At 41.1% G+C, this 16,503-nt stretch overlaps 1 protein-coding gene across 1 annotated transcript in view; it reads left to right on the plus strand.

Annotated features, from left to right (window-relative positions):
* Positions 1–81: 81 nt before the first annotated feature.
* The window catches only part of SLC9A4 (solute carrier family 9 member A4), a 38,734-nt gene continuing 22,312 nt past the window's right edge, over positions 82–16,503 (plus strand). The window contains exons 1-4 of the mRNA XM_013190203.3: positions 82–2,309; positions 5,572–6,035; positions 11,890–12,149; positions 15,911–16,128. Of these exons, the coding sequence (XP_013045657.2) occupies positions 2,045–2,309; positions 5,572–6,035; positions 11,890–12,149; positions 15,911–16,128 (1,207 nt within the window). The 5' untranslated portion in view covers positions 82–2,044. The remainder of the gene's footprint in view (positions 2,310–5,571; positions 6,036–11,889; positions 12,150–15,910; positions 16,129–16,503) is intronic.

Below are 16,503 nucleotides of genomic sequence, written 5' to 3' on the forward strand. Positions count from 1 at the left end.
TCCTCCTGTAAGAGTACCAAGGATGAAAGCTCTGGGAGGTTGCCACAACTGGGTATGCTGAAGCAGTCGAGAGAAGAAGGAATGTTGTGTAAGGAGTGATCCCAGGCACCTTCACCCTTCCTGCAATGGGAGAAAGTGTTTATACAAGCAGTGAAATATTTCACTCTCAGAAATGTCTGCACAGTGTGGCAGTGTTCACTCACGGGTCCCACTGAACCTGTTGGTACTATGGGTGCATCACGGTTGTAAACCGCATGGTTGTCACAGCTAGTAGGCTTCCAGGGACTCTGAAGTAGTTACCTCTCCCTTACAGATGTCTGGCTGCTAGCTCACCAGGGTTCATATCACTTACCTGCAAAACAGCTTGCAGTCTGTGTGTATGGCTCTAAGTAAGTGAAATGCAGTTAAGAAAATCTGAGCAGGATCAGGATTTAAAACAAAACAAAACAAAACAAAAACAAACAAACAAAAAAAAAAACAACAAAAAAAAAACCGACTGCTTTGCAAGCAGGCCTGATTCTCCTACCTAATTTTGTGTTGGGTTCAAAGCTTTCAGTGGGAGGACAGGAGGACTGTTGGTGGTACTTTGGGACAGAAGCAGAAGATAGTGCCACTCATAGAGATAAAACATCAACCAGTATCACTGGCTGCACTGGAGAAAATTTTGACATTGAAGTTGCATCTGCGTTGGGGTTTTAGTTCAGATCATGATAAGCTTTTGAAGCAAATTTCCCAGTTGCCACCACTTGTTGCCTTTCACTTTTTGCTTTGCACTTGAGAGCATTGCAGAGTGCACAAACTGGATCCCTTTCCACAAAAAAAATCAAGTGGAGTTGTCCACCCATGAGGGAACCTTCGGTCTGTGGAACCAGCTGAGATCTAGTTTAAAGAAATCCCCTTCCAAACATGAGGTAAGGATGCAGAGTCCTCAGCACTGGTTGCTTTAGAGTTCATCTCTGCTCTCACTAGGTTGCAGTGCATGCTAATGTAGAGGTAACCCAACAGCCTGGGAGATTCATCATTGTTTTCCAACACAATCAGATCAGTGGGTGTAAAAGGAGTAATTGGCAGTACATGAAATTTTCTCACTTCTAATGTAAGCAATGCAGGCTTTAGCAGCTTTTACTCGGCACTACTGTGCTTGAATGCTTTGTTAGCCTAACACTAAACATGATAGCTCTTCTGGGGGAGGTACTGACCTTTTAAAAATGTTCCATAATGATGAGTGTCTTGCTGGAGGAGGATAATGTGGTTGTCCAGTATATGCCTTGCTAGCATGGTTAAAACAAACGTTAAACACAAGAGTACTCAGCATCCAGTTTTAGGCATGTGATCTGACTCACATCTTCCACTTTTTTTTTTTTTTTTTAGAACAAAATTTGTTATGTGTTAACTTAAATAAGTGCATTTAAGAGAGAGAAAAAATTTCTAAATGAGAACGTAATTTGCTTAGTCCTCCACCAGATGTCCCTACTGTAAACCGTGCGGAGTACATTTATTTGCACACCAAATGGTTTTGTTACAAGGTGAGACAGGAGCAGTGAGCAGTGCCAAGTGTGGTACCTGAGGTGCCAGCTGCTCTGGGGAGGCAGACGGGGAGTGAAGGCAGGAGAGGAAGGTATGGAGTCTCTCCTACCTATCTGATACTATTTACTTGTGCTGTGCTTACTGCCTGAAAGATGCACACTGATGCACTTTTTTTTTTTTTTAATTGGGGAAAAAAAAAGTCAGAATAGCTGGAAAAATGATGTAGCTGGGAAGGACTTTACACTTTAACACAGTGATGCTGTATCTAGGGTTTATCTGGGTCTCAGGAACCTGCAGAACTGGTATCTTCATATAAACTCCACGTCCATCTGTAACACAAGGAACAGCGCAGGCACGTCAGGGTTTTTTAAATGACCTCTAATAGGAAAATGAAGCAGTCCTGAGGAAGAAGTGGCTGTGTCTATTAGAAGTGTGAATCGACAGGCGTGATTACTGCATTCCTTCACGCACCCACCATACGCTACAACTGTAATAAAAGAGGGTCACAGCCCTAGACATGGGCTGTCCTGCACTCACACATGCGAAGCTTTTGAATTGGCTGCTGTTGCTGCTGTTGACTTTGCTATGCCCTCCTGCTGCTGCTTCTTTGGATGAGCCCAAGCCGAGCAGTAGGTTGTTGCCTCACTATGAACCTGACCATGAGGATGCTGTTGGTTCTTTACAAGAGAAGAGGTTACAAGTTTTCACACTGGACTATAACTATGTGCAAATTCCCTATGAAGTTACTCTTTGGATACTTCTTGCTTCTTTTGCAAAAATAGGTAAGTAAAAATGGTATCTTGGGTTCTTTGTTGGCAAAAGTTTAAAAACACACCATGTAACCAAGTACCCTGCATGCATTTTTGTGCCTGGGATTGTTTTTATCCATCCTGGAAAGAAAAGACTGTGATAGAACAATGACAAAATTTCACCTTCTGAATGCTTCCAACTTATTTAAGTAAATATATAACCTCTCACCTTCATATCTCTTAGGTTGTCTACGTTAACTAGTAGTAATAGATGTCCTCTACACCGTGCTGTCTATTCTTTGTTCCGTTCATTAAATATCATAAGATATCAGACTATACAATCCGACACAGCTGTAGAAATAAAAACACAGATGACTGAAACTTCAGACGTACTTACTTTGGGGGAGAGGAAAGTGGGAAGAACTCTTCTGTCATGTGAATAATATGAAACATTTCCCTATGAGTTTTTGCTTTAAATTGTTGTTGTTTAAAGTTGATCAGAAAGTAATATCAGAGGAAAGAGTCAGTCTGAGAGGTGTAGGTCATTGGAGAAGTAGCATAAAAGCCTCTTGAAGATATACCAATACGTCTAGCTTCTATGGGGGCTCTGTGTAGGTATTTGAATGAAGAGAGACAACTCATGGAGACGCAGAGATTGCAATTAATACAGCAAAAATGGCTCACCGTGTGTCTTATGCATCTATATGGCCAGGCTTAACTTGGATTTGGCCTTTCAACTAAAGCAGCAGTATGAAATAAATGAAGAAGTTGTCAATAATGTGAAGAGCTGCATACAGGTGATTTCCCTGCCCCTTTGAAGTTCAATGGGATTTTCAAACATTGCTGTAGAATAGGCTGGTAAGTGGTACTGATGATTTTCTGGAAGTGGCCTGAAGATGTACAGTTTTCATGTCATAGTCACACAATTGTTAAATATCATTGCCACTGACCATGATTCACAAGTTTCACAGTAGATGATGGTCTGAGTCCAAATCCTACAAACAGATATCTTGACTGCTAAAGTAATAATATATTTTTTTTTTTTTTTACAAATCAGGTTTGTTGTTATTGCATGAGCAGACTGTGTTAGCGGTGAGCATGACTAATTTCTTTATTCATCACCTGCAAAAGCACAGGAATTGCTATAAGGCACATCTACTCTATATTCTTGTTCCGAGCAAGAAATAAGGTAACTTTAGAATTTTGTGACACCTCCCAGACAGACCTGTTCCTTTGCTGGGAATTTTCCAACCAACTTTTTTGTTGTTGTTGTTGAAAATTGTGGAGCTGTTGACTTCAAATTTACTTGGGAGAAAGAATTAGTTTGAATAATCTGGCTGCCAACGGAAGAAGATTTTCAAATTGTTATTTTTTTTCCAATGTCACCTTCAAGTTTAATCTCCTTTTTGCATTTCAGAATTTCAAGGTAGGAAACATTTCTGACATAATGAAAGGAGAAATAATCCCCTTATTCTGTAAAACTGACAGAAGACTTGAACATGATTTTTTATTTATTTTCTTTAAATTAAAATAGAAGATGAGTAGTGTTATGATTATAGTATACTTTTTGGTAAAAAACACAGTCTCCCAAATAAATAATTTTAAAATTCAAAAGAATGTTTTTCTTTTCCTTTACTTTTGAGCATAAGTCTAACATCACAGAAATACAGTCATGTCATTAGCTGCAGAGTTATGGGATGAAAGTTGACCTCGCTTCAGCTGTGGAAACAGAGGCGTTGGATTTCACACAGAATCGTGGAATGGTTGAAGTTGGAAGGTACCTCTGGAGGTCATCTGGTCTAACCTCCCAGCTTGGCAGGGCCATCTAAAGCTGGCTGCCTGTTTATGGGTGTATTTGTCTTGTTCTCATTCTTGTAAACTCTGAGCAACTCCCTACGTTTCTAGATGAGGCACCTCTCATTCACAATATGATTGTACAGTTCCTGATCCGGCAACTAGATGAGCTATTGTTAGATGTTATCTCAGTATTGGTATCAATATTCATGTCAATTGAGAAGGATTATATGAACACACAGCAGTAGGACATCAAGGTAGCTAAGAGGAGATTCACATCCATAACTTTTATATGCTAAGTGTCACCCTTTCTCTGTAAAACAGCCTGGCTATATCTATATTTTTAAGTGGAGGCACACTGTGGCAATGAGCTGCGTGTAACTCTCTGTGCCATGTTACTGTTGACGAGCTCCTTCTCATGTTGACTAACTTTCACCGAGGCACTGTCCAGGCAGCCAGTTGGCCAGGCGTTGTTCCCACAAGCAGTTTAAATATGACTTTTTTTTTTTTTTTCCCCTGGAGTAGAAAGGAGAATTTGGCTGTAAACATGCAAGATAAACTTTTCTGAGTGGAAAAAACTTTAGCCCACTTCATTTGTAGTGTGGTCTGAAGCTTTATTTTTTATGAGGAAAAAAAAAATAATAGGGATCCTTTATTTTCTGTTATTTGATGGCTGTCAGTAGTTCTTTCAGCTCTGCTGAAACCCTTGGTTTTGTTTCACTAAACTCATCAGGTTCTTTACAGAGTGCTGTTTACTTTATGTAGAAAAACCAATTCCCAGAAAAGCTAGGTTAATCAGCTTGTAGAAAGTGTTATGCAGCTGTGGCTTGGTTCCTGTTGATAACTGAGCTGCTTTGTATATTGTGGTATTCATGAGTATTCACTTCCTCAGTCTGTGGGTCATCTGGAGTCTGTGAAATGCTTCGGGGGACTTCTGGAATTGAAAAGGGCTGAACAGACCTTGGCATCCGAGCTGCTCCCTTGGGCTTCTCCAGGTTCCTGGTCAGCCCAAATCCAGCAGTAGCTCTGCAGCCAGGAATCCTCCTCAGCACTGGTGGGAGCAGCCTTCGAACACATGGCCAGGGATGGAGAGGCTCTTTGGGATGGCAGGACATACTGCGCCCCAGAGGCTTGGTGGTAGCAGCTGTTGTTCAGCAAGGATATTTGAAGAAATTTTAAGAATATACTATTTCCAAATTGCACAGTGTTTTTTTGAAGATGTTTTTGCATTTCTAGTAATGAAGCTTAGACTGAAGCACACTTGTTCAGAAATTGACAGCTAGGAAGGGGGATGAGAAGAGATTTGTGGCCAAACTCTTCCTTTCTTGTAATGATACAAGTCATGTTTCATTTTGAAGGGAATGGTACTGTCTCTACAGTTACAACTGCAATCCTAAGAGCAGAACCTGGTCATCCGCAGACAAAATGTTCAAAAGCAGGCAAAACATGTCTGACACCAGGTTAATTTAAACTTGAGTAATACCCCAGTGTTTTGTTTAAGGTTTCCATCTCTACCACCGATTACCAAGACTCATGCCTGAAAGCTGCATCCTGATTGCCATCGGAGCACTGGTTGGCGCGATCATCTTTGGTACCGATCACAAATCCCCACCAGTGATGAACACAAGTATTTATTTCTTGTATCTCCTTCCACCTATTGTCCTGGAAGAGGGCTATTTCATGCCAACTCGTCCATTTTTTGAAAACTTTGGGTCCATCCTGTGGTGGTCTGTGCTGGGATCTCTGCTGAACTCATTTGGGATTGGCCTCTCCCTCTATGGTGTGTGCCAGATTGAAGCCTTTGGCCTGACCGACCTGAACCTGCTGCAGAACCTGCTCTTTGGCAGCATGATTTCGGCTGTGGATCCTGTGGCAGCTCTGGAAGTTTTTGAAGAAGCCTCTGTTAATGAGCAGCTTTATATGATGATTTTTGGAGAGTCATTGCTAAATGATGGCATAACTGTGGTGAGTTTCTTTCCATTCCTTGTCTTCCTCTCTTTGGGCCCTTATTGCTTGTAGGTTTATTGGACATAGGGCAAGAGCAGCTCTGCAGAAATCTTAGACACATTATTTACCATATATTCCACTGTCAACCCACAACTAATTTTAATATATGTAAACACTACATTTTAAATTAACCCTTACAAAAACATGCTGTTTTAGAGCTTCTGAAAGAGATACTGCTTCTGATATTATTATTATTACTGCTTCTAGATATTGGAAACACACCCTATTCTTGCATTCACTGAAGTGAATGGATAAGCAAAAGCTTATTTTGCTGATAGGACCTGTGTAAGACCTAGGAACATACTCAATATTGTGCAAGCAAATAAATAGAAAATTGTACTCCTTAAGGACTGAGGACAGCAGGGCTAGCAGTACAAGAGACCTTCCCATGTTCCATGCCTTAGAGAGCATTTATTTAAACAAAAAAAAAGCCAGATGTGTGCAGTCTCTGGTGGCCTCAATCCCTCCTCTCCTTCTAAGATTTTTTTCCAGAGACCTTAGACAGGAATTCCAAAACCCATGAATTACTTCACATAAGTCTATTTCTATCAGTAAAAAAAATGTCATCTGACAAGCATTCATCTTTCTTGGGTATCTTATCTCAAGTGTCCAGAAACAAAGAGATTTTTTCTATTTTTAATAGGAAAATAGTTTTGTTGTTGTTGTTTCATTTATTTATTTATTAAACAGAGCTCATTTTGCTAATACATTCATCACTTTCTCTATAGTTATACTAAAACTTGGAGCAACATGAAATTCTAGCTGTGGGCCACATTTGACCAAAACACTTAGAACTTGCATGTTTTTCAAGCAAGAAATTTCAAACAGGAAATTCATTGCACAGAAGCCAAGAGGACTGTTCATGCACTGAAAATTAACTGCAGGTTAAGGAGTTTTGCTAGATATGATCTTTACAGAATTTAAATCACAGGAATCTAAAACACAAACTATTCAGATACTATTATACATGAGGTACAGCACAACCTGGACTTGTTAAATCTGTACAGAGTTCACTGCTGAAAGGCTTCATGGGAGAAGTGAAGCTCATGAGTAATGTGAAAAGGAAAAGGAATGAAGTAATTTCTTGCAGCCACAGCCTATCGATCATAAATCCTTATATTGGTAAATCAGAGATGTAGGGCTGATGATTAAGGGATGTTACAAATGTTACTTAACTTTGCATGCATACTGTTAATGTGTTACAGCGGTAACAACAAACAAGCAAACAAAATAATGCAAAATTTATCTATCTACTTCAGAACTTAATGCCTGTTCCTCACTCTGGAAGAACTTGTTTGGTCCATTTTCTGACTGGTTCTCTACCCTGTCTTCCTTTTGTTCCCATGTGTTTACAATGTGGGTCCTAGTCACGATGGCATTTACGTGAGCTTTCAGTCAGGATCCTGTTACAGCACAAATCTGCAGTACCAGGAAGTCCTTAAAAACAGTGGTATTTAGGCATTCCTCCACAGTACAAGGTGGTGTTAGCAAAAGAAATAAAAGGGCTTGCTACATCGGTGTGAGTGAGTTCCCATTGCCCCATGCACCTCATCACTGGTCTCTTCTCACAGCAGCTACGTTGCAATCAGTTTGTCAGCTCCTGCTGGCACATCTCTGCATCAGCCACCTCTCAGACTTTTTCTGGGTGTGAAGGTTTCCAAAGTCTCTACCTGACTTTATGTCAGAGAAGATCAAACTTCTCATTTGGACGGATCCCAATAGGTTTCTTTTCCTCCCTGATACTCCACTTGCTATTTTAAAGTCTTTAAAACTGTTTACCTTGGCTGTCTTATCTTACCATTTCCTCACTATTTCTCTCTTAACAGTTTCTTTCGAGTTAACTCAATGTGTTTAAAAGCTAATATCACCAAGATATATTGAATACATATATTTTTTTCTATTGTTTAAATACAAATATCCCCTGGTTCTCTCCAGCCTGTTTATCAGCTTGAACATTTTCTCCCCAGCAGGACAAACAGGTGTGATTTTTGCTGAACTTGTGCGTTATAACTGAGGCAACAATAGCTCCCCCTCTCCCATATTTAGTTTAATATCTTGGTATTAAAAATTCCTAAACTAATTGACTGTTGAATTATAAGTTATTTATTCATTTGACTGAAGGTACTGGAACAGAAGATGATAACTGTATCCTTGTACCCATTTGTACCTTGTCTCATTCTATGCAGATGGGCTATATCTGTCGATGGAACAAGAAGGTTCCAGGGCCTGTTGTTTCTTTTCCCAATAGCTTCTCCTGAGCAAACTTTTATCATTAGAATGTCTACATCAGTACCGTTGTGTAGACAGCAACAGGACTGGTTCCAGTGTGTATCATACATTAGTGGAATTTCAAAACCCCATCCAAAACAGTGTTGTCGGTAAATTCAGTGCAGATTTCATTCAAATGTTGAACACAAATGGAGAACCCTGATCTTGCTGCAAAGTCTTTCAAGCTTCTGAAGCTGTGCCCTTGCTTATGACCAGACCATTTCTATCTTGAAAGGAGCTGAGCACCTGTATGCATCAGAAAACTGAACATTTCCCCTGACTACTTCGTCTCTGGGGCTTGATTTTAGAAACTCTGAGAACACCTATATACCACACCATAATCAAAATGAAGCTGCAGTGACCATTTCTCCAATGGCATCAGCTCCTCCTTGTATGCAGCCACAGAACAGTTAAAGAAATCTCCTGCATAATGGAGACCAAAGTAAAAATAATTTCTCTGTTTGAAGGGGCTTGAATTTATGTCCCTGATGTTTCTGGGGAAGGCTTTGACCACTGGGTGTGTGGGTGTTAGCGAGAAGGATGGAGATACTCTCTGCCCCTGCCACTGAAGTTGAGAATAAAATAAAATTCATGTGGTCAGAGAGAGGAAAAAAGAGTTTTCAAGGCTGTCTATGTTGGTGGTTAAGACAGCCACTTGAAAATCTTTGCTTCCAATGTTTCCGATGTGAATACTGTATGCAATGTGTCACGTAGGCTGACAAAGCAGCAGCTGGAGCGGGGAACCCAGTCCCAGAGGAGGCACCCTGTGGGCAACAGTGTCACGCTCTCTCTTCCTCTCCCTGGCTCTATCAGTCACCCAGTGGCATATCACTACATGATAATGCCCCCTCCAAAAAAAACAAAACCCACCGAAATATGACATTCACAAATTTGTTAAATGAGGCCAACTATCAATCTATACCTCCTTTGTGAGCGAACCAAGGCATCCTAAGCTGATTCAGGCTTTCCTTCCATATAAATAAGACAGGCTGTCCAGAGAATGGATTGAAAGAAGCACTGAGGAGAAGAACTTGGAGGTGTTGGTTAATGAAAAACTCAACATGAGCCAGCAATGTGCGCTTGCAGCCCAGAAAGCCAACAATTTCCTAGAGTGCATCAAAAGAAGTGTGGCCAGCAGGGTGAGGGAGGTGATTGTCCTCCTCTACTCTGCTCTCATGAGACCCCACATGGAGCATTGCGTTCAGCTCTGGGGCCCCCAGCACAAGAAGGACATGGAAGTATTAGAGTGAGTTCAGAGGAAGGCCACAAGGATGATTAGTTGGCTGGAGCACCTCTCCTGTGAAGACAAGCTGAGAGAGTTGGGGTTGTTCAGCCTGGAGAAGAGAAGGCTCTGGGGAGACCTTACAGCAGCCTTCCAGTACCTAAAGTAGGCCTGCAGGAAAGCTGGGGAGGGACTTTTTGTCAGGGTGTGTAGTGATAGGACAAGGGGTAATGGCTTTAAACTAAAACGTGGGAGATTTATGTTAGATATAGGGAAGAAATTCTTTACTATGAGAGTGGTGAGGCCCTGGAACAGGTTGCCCAGGAAAGCTGTGGATGCTCCATCCCTGGAGGTGTTAAAGGCCAGGCTGGATGGGGCTTTGGGCAACCTGGTCTTGTGGGAGGTGTCCCTGCCGAGGGCAGAAGAGTTGGAACTAGACGGGCTTTAATTTCCCTTCCAACACAAATCATTCTATTATTCTATGATTCTATAAAGAATTATAGTACCTCATTTGCTAGAAACACTGCAAGGTAACTTAGCTAAGCAACATTTACATGGGGCCTTACTTGTGTGATGTCCAGTGCAGGTTGTTGCAAAGAATAGTTTGCTTCCACAAAGCACATTACAAAAAAATGGAAATTATGTCATATTTCAATAAGTACCATTTTTGTGCAAATTCACTTATATTGTATAGCTACTTTAGGAGGCAGAAAAGGAGAGACAAACTTACTAAATCATTTGCTGATGATAAATTGCCTTCTTCAAAAGTGAGCATGGATCACTACCTTGATATCATTTATAAGGAATCACATGTATTAGAAAGAGGTTGAAGTCAGCAAGAAAGAGGGAACAGAGAACAGGAGAACAGGCTTTGTAATTAAACACTGCATAGTAAATATGGGAAATTTTGCTTGCTTTGAACCCTCTTTTCCTTACATGTCACTGAAGAACCTAATTTCATACATATTCATCAGGAAAAACAGCTATGACTATTTACTTTGGGATGCTTTCACATGAAATATTTTGTTGTGCTGTGTCTGTCCCCCAGAAATATTATCAGTGAGCCTCCCGGAGAACAGACTTTGTGACAGCTCAGGGTTGTATGTTCCCAGCAGCAATTTAAGATTGCACAGTAGCTGGGGAATAATTATTATCTTAATAAGCTTGAATCCTCTACCTGCAAATATCTGCTTTAATCTTCTTAACGCTCTTCTGAAATTAACTATATGAAGAAGAAAGACCAAAGAAAAACAGATAAATTATTTTGCTCTGTTTTGTGTTATGGAACTTATACTTTGGTGCAAGAGCTATGGAGAAGTGGTGTCTTTAGATGTTCCTAAAATTCTCTTGAAAACTGAAAGGTGACTTTCACATGTTAGACATTTCCTGTAAATAGATCTGACAGGACTTAATGACAACCAACTGTCAGCAGCTTCTAAGAAATTTTTATCACTACCCCATTCATTCCCGTGGAGACTTTGGATTAGTTTTTAAATAATGGATGAAAGAGGAACATACTGAAGATTTTTCATCATGAATTTCTGAATGAGAGAAATTATTAATAATATAAGTATGGTAAACTTATCTGATCTAAAATAAATGAAATTATCTTTACAGACCAATTTATAAAGTATAGTGAATTCAATCCGTCATGTAATCCAACATTATTTTCTTTTTATTTTTGATGTTTCAAGCTTTCTAGTCAGAATATAAGTATGAAGGGTCTTTAAGCCCTTTATGTGCCATAGCATTTTAGATCCTACTTTGAAGTTGAGAGTACTGGCACAGAATTCCTGGGAAGGAGTTTACGTGGCATGAAACCCAAAACATATGAGGTTAGAGAGACTATGAACTTCCCCTTCACACAATGATGCTACATTAACATAGGATTTATAGGGAGCAGGGTGGGCAAGGAAATGGAAGGAAACTCCAAAAGAGAATGTTAAAAGTAAAGAGGTTTAGAGCCAGATTGGGACCTTTCTCGGCCAGGTTGGAAAAGCTTCCTTTGAATATTTGTGTAAATGCAGTTGTGACAGCCATTTACTCTGGATTTTTCAGTGTCAATCATGATAGGCTATAATTATTGTATCAATAAGTCAACTCACTAAAACTTAGATTACATAAGACTTCTAATTGAACTCCAATAACAGAACTCTAATAATTGTATTTATCTAGCTAGAGGCAACCTGAAACTGCTAGTTTGCTGATCTGTCTAAAGCAATATCTAGCACACATATATCCATATATATGTATGTATAAAATGTGTAAGTTTGCAAGTTTCAGGAAGAAATCTAACTGCTATATCCTTATTTTTGCACATAGGTATTATATAACATCTTCATCGCCTTCACCCAGATGCACAGGTATGAAGAGATCGAATCCATCGACATCCTTGCTGGCTTTGCTCGCTTCTTCGTGGTGGGGCTGGGTGGTATGCTGTTTGGCATCGTCTTTGGATTTGTTTCGGCGCTCATGACTCGATTCACCCACAACGTTTCTGCTATTGAACCTTTGCTGGTCTTCATGTTCAGCTACCTGTCATACTTGTCCGCTGAAACCCTTTACATCTCGGGAATTCTGGCGTGAGTATTCCTTATGGCTTTTTGGATGCACTCTTGAGGGAATGGGCAACCTTTCATGTAGGTTGTTTGCTTGAGGCTAGTGTAACACCATCATGTTCAGGATCTAGCCAAGAGACCTGCAGTGAATGGCTTCTAAGGCGTCTGTAAGTGCATCAATAATTAGGAAAAGCCAACCTATACTCAGTGTAGGCATAGATGTAGTACTGAGGAGTGGATATCTGTGTTGGTATTTTGGGGAGATTTTTGCCTGAAAAAAAAAATAAAATAAAATAAAAAAGTTGCACTTGTGTAATGTGACCAGTGCTGCCACCAGCTGGCTGTTTTCTGTTCCTCGGGGCCTGAACGAGCAGTAGTCAGCTACCTCTGGTAAGACCAGTTCAGTAAGAGAATGGGCTGATACTAGGCCAGCGTGTCTGCATTTATTGCTAAGCATTGCTAAGCATTGCTAAGCATTAAGGCTTTTGACACCGTTCCCCACAACATTCTCCTCGAGAAACTGGCTGCTCGGGGCTTGGACTGGCGTACGCTTCGCTGGGTTAGAAACTGGCTGGATGGCCGGGCCCAGAGAGTTGTGGTGAATGGAGTCAAATCTGGTTGGAGGCCGGTCACTAATGGAGTCCCCCAGGGCTCGGTACTGGGGCCGGTCCTCTTTAATATCTTTATTGATGATCTGGATGAGGGCGTCCAGTGCACCCTCAGTAAGTTTGCAGACGACACCAAGCTAAGTGCGTGTGTCGATCTGCTCGAGGGCAGGAAGGCTCTGCAGGAGGATCTGGATAGGCTGGAGCGATGGGCTGAGGTCAACTGCATGAAGTTCAACAAGGCCAAGTGCCGGGTCCTGCACCTGGGCTGCAACAACCCCAAGCAGAGCTACAGGCTGGGAGATGAGTGGCTGGAAAGCTGCCTGGCCGAGAAGGACCTGGGAGTATTGGTGGATAGTCGGCTGAATATGAGCCAGCAGTGTGCTCAGGTGGCCAAGAAGGCCAACGGCATCCTGGCCTGTATAAGAAGCAGTGTGGCCAGCAGGTCGAGGGAAGTGATTGTGCCCCTGTACTCGGCACTGGTGAGGCCGCACCTCGAGTACTGTGTTCAGTTTTGGGCCCCTCGCTACAGGAAGGACATGGACGTGCTCGAGCGAGTCCAGAGAAGGGCGACCAAGCTTGTGAGGGGTCTGGAGAACAAGTCTTACGAGGAGCGGCTGAGGGAGCTGGGCTTGTTCAGCCTGGAGAAGAGGAGGCTCAGGGGCGACCTCATCGCTCTCTACAGTTACCTGAAAGGAGGCTGTAGAGAGGTGGGGGTTGGTCTATTCTCCCACGTGCCTAGTGATAGGACGAGGGGGAATGGGCTAAAGTTGCGACAGGGGAGTTTTAGGTTGGATGTTAGGAAGTACTTCTTTACCGAAAGGGTTATTAAGCATTGGAACGGGCTGCCCAGGGAGGTGGTGGAGTCACCATCCCTGGAGGTCTTTAAAAGACGTTTAGATGTAGAGCTTAGGGATATGGTTTAGTGGAGTACTTAGTGTTAGGTCGGAGGTTGGACTTGATGATCTTGAGGTCTCTTCCAACCTAGAGAAATCTGTGAATCTGTGAATCTGTGAATCATCACCATCAAATTACAATAGGAATAAAAAGTAAGGAGTGTGGAAATTGTAAAAAAAAAAAAAAATTTTTAAAAAGTCAGAGTTATTGCTTTTGTATATAGTTGTGAACGTAAGTTCTAATGTGGTTTACTGGAATTACACTATGCTAGAACAGCATCACTGGAAGAAGAGAAAGGAAGGAATAGGAGGCAAAAGTGAGAAACATTAGGAGAAGACTGCTGGTAGAGGAAAAGATCCTGCACCTAACAACCCCTCAGAAAGGTAAAGTGTAAAGAAAAGAGTACCCCGTGAGGTGGCAAACGCTCCAGCTAGTGCTGTGGACTGCCCAGCTGGTGGGTGGCAGGAGCTGGTGTGGCTTGCATTGGCTCTGAGCTCACAAGCCAGTGGGATCTCGTAGGCCTTGGTGTTCCCAGAGGAGAGGGATCTCCAGAAAACTCTTACCTATATCGAGAACAAACTAGTTAAAACTTAATAAATAAAAGTGTGTAGCTGTTGCTTTCCAGACAGGTACATTTGCTCATGTCCACTCGTCAAACCCTGGCTTGGTTAGCTTCAGAGCACAACTGGCTTTGTAAAACCAACTTTTGGAGGGTTGCCCTTGGAAGGCAGATCAGAATATTTAACCATATTAAATATGTATTTAGGTAGGAAATATGTTTCTCTGGGCAATTAGACAACAGAATTGAATCTTAGGCTTTGTTTTGCATCTCCAGCACACTTGCTCTAAGGTGACTGGTGACTTTAGATGAGCAGGGTTAGACCACCTTTATAGTGAGCATTAATGCTACATGGACCCTTTCCTACCTGCACTGCACAGAATAGTGCTTCCCTGCCTATTTGTTACACACGACTATGTAGCTCTTTATTCCTCTTACTTTTTATTTTCATTAGAGCATTGAAAATATTAGTAATAAAAAATGTTAATATAATTAGGATTCATTATTCTTACTGCTTCATTGAGGAAATTATTGCTTGTTTTAGGAATGGGAACTTATTGTCACCCTTTTGAATTATTGAGGAATTCATTCATTTGTCACATGGATCATGAAAGTCTATTATGCATGTGTCTTTGAAAGTCAACAGTATTAAACTTTAATGCTTAACGACATTGTCTTAAAGTGTTCTTGGACCTGCTAAATGTCTCATTTCTACCAGAATACCCTTGAGATTTCTTCAATGGAAATTAAATGAGCAGAAACTAGATGAAGGTTTATTTAACGAGCAGTCAAAATTCTCTGAATTCACAAGTTCAGAAAAATATCATCCCAAGAAACCCCCAAAGACTAAAAGAATATCAAGAGAAACTAGATAGATGATGGAATATATTACTACCATAGCACTGAATCTATCTACATACTACTGTGGAAAATGAAGGGGATAAGAGAAACCATCTTCAGCAGTCCTGTTTGAAGACTACTGCTCAGTATGAACGTGACCAGCATCTGTGCTGGATCGTGGCTGATACCTCTGAAGCAGGCTCTAGTCTTGATTAACAGCAAAAATGTGGAAAAAGATTCTTTTCCTTCCTTAGGAGCATCCCCCACACTCTGAGCAACTAAAAGGGGTGAAGGACACATCTGTAGGAAAATTAATTTTCCCCGCAGTGGGTTTCTGTGGGATGAGAATTTCTGAAGCTTAATATGGTCCTACTGATCTGCCACCCAGCTGGAAGGGAGCCAGCAGGGGCTTTGGCCCATGCGGAGAACTAAAACCACATTCTCCCACCACCATCTTGAAGGAGAAGATCACTGAGAGGCAGGTTATGTCTCTCTAATTGATCTATCCTCAGGCTGGTACGAAATTGACCGCCCTTTGTTTGAGACTCAAATATTTGTTGTGTGGTGGTTGTGTGTTAGACATTCAAAATAAAATGGACTTTGAACGGGAATGTGATACCCTCACTTCCTCCCCAGGGAGGCTGACTGATTTGCTTCCTTTTTCCTACAAACAAAATTGGTTCACAGTTCTGCATTAAGATGCTCTCACCGAAATAGCTAGCGTTACTGAAGAAGTAAAATGCTACATGATATTAGGAAGGTTAAAAGTCAGTGATGGAGAGTGCAGGTAATGAAGGCAAAAGTTGTTCTTAAATAAAATAAAATTAAAAATAATAATTTAAAAAACAGTTTGTAACTGATCTATGATGTTTTGCCTGGTACAGCATGACAGCATGTGCAGTGACTATGAAGAAATACGTGGAGGAGAATGTTTCCCAGAATTCCTATACGACAATAAAATACTTCATGAAGATGCTGAGCAGCGTCAGTGAGACCCTGATTTTTGTGTTCATGGGAGTGTCTACAGTGGGGAAAAACCACGAGTGGAACTGGGCCTTCATTTGCTTCACTCTGCTTTTCTGCCTCATTTGGCGAGCACTGAGTAAGTCAGCTTTTGTGGGCAAGCTACATCTCTGAGGGAAAACTTTTTGTGCAAATGTATGTTAGTAAAGCCTGTGCAGACTGGTATAACCGGTTTCATAACAAATTTACTAGGCATGCATTACAGTCAACTTAATTTCATAAATCCCCACATGCAGAAAAAGGGGAAAAAGCAAACTCAAACAAATCTTAAGGCCAGTCTCCAAGTGCAGGTTTTATGATTAAGCAAGAATGGAAAACTTTACACAAAATTAAAATATTACCATGATTATGCCTATATAGAAGCCGATATTTTAGTTAACTATATGCCTTTGGGTAAGTGGACTTAATAATTTAATTGCATTCTGTAATTAACTTACTAATTGGATAATAAATG

The sequence above is a fragment of the Anser cygnoides genome, chromosome 1 (genome assembly GCF_040182565.1).
Source record: "Anser cygnoides isolate HZ-2024a breed goose chromosome 1, Taihu_goose_T2T_genome, whole genome shotgun sequence".
Classification (NCBI taxonomy): domain Eukaryota; kingdom Metazoa; phylum Chordata; class Aves; order Anseriformes; family Anatidae; genus Anser; species Anser cygnoides.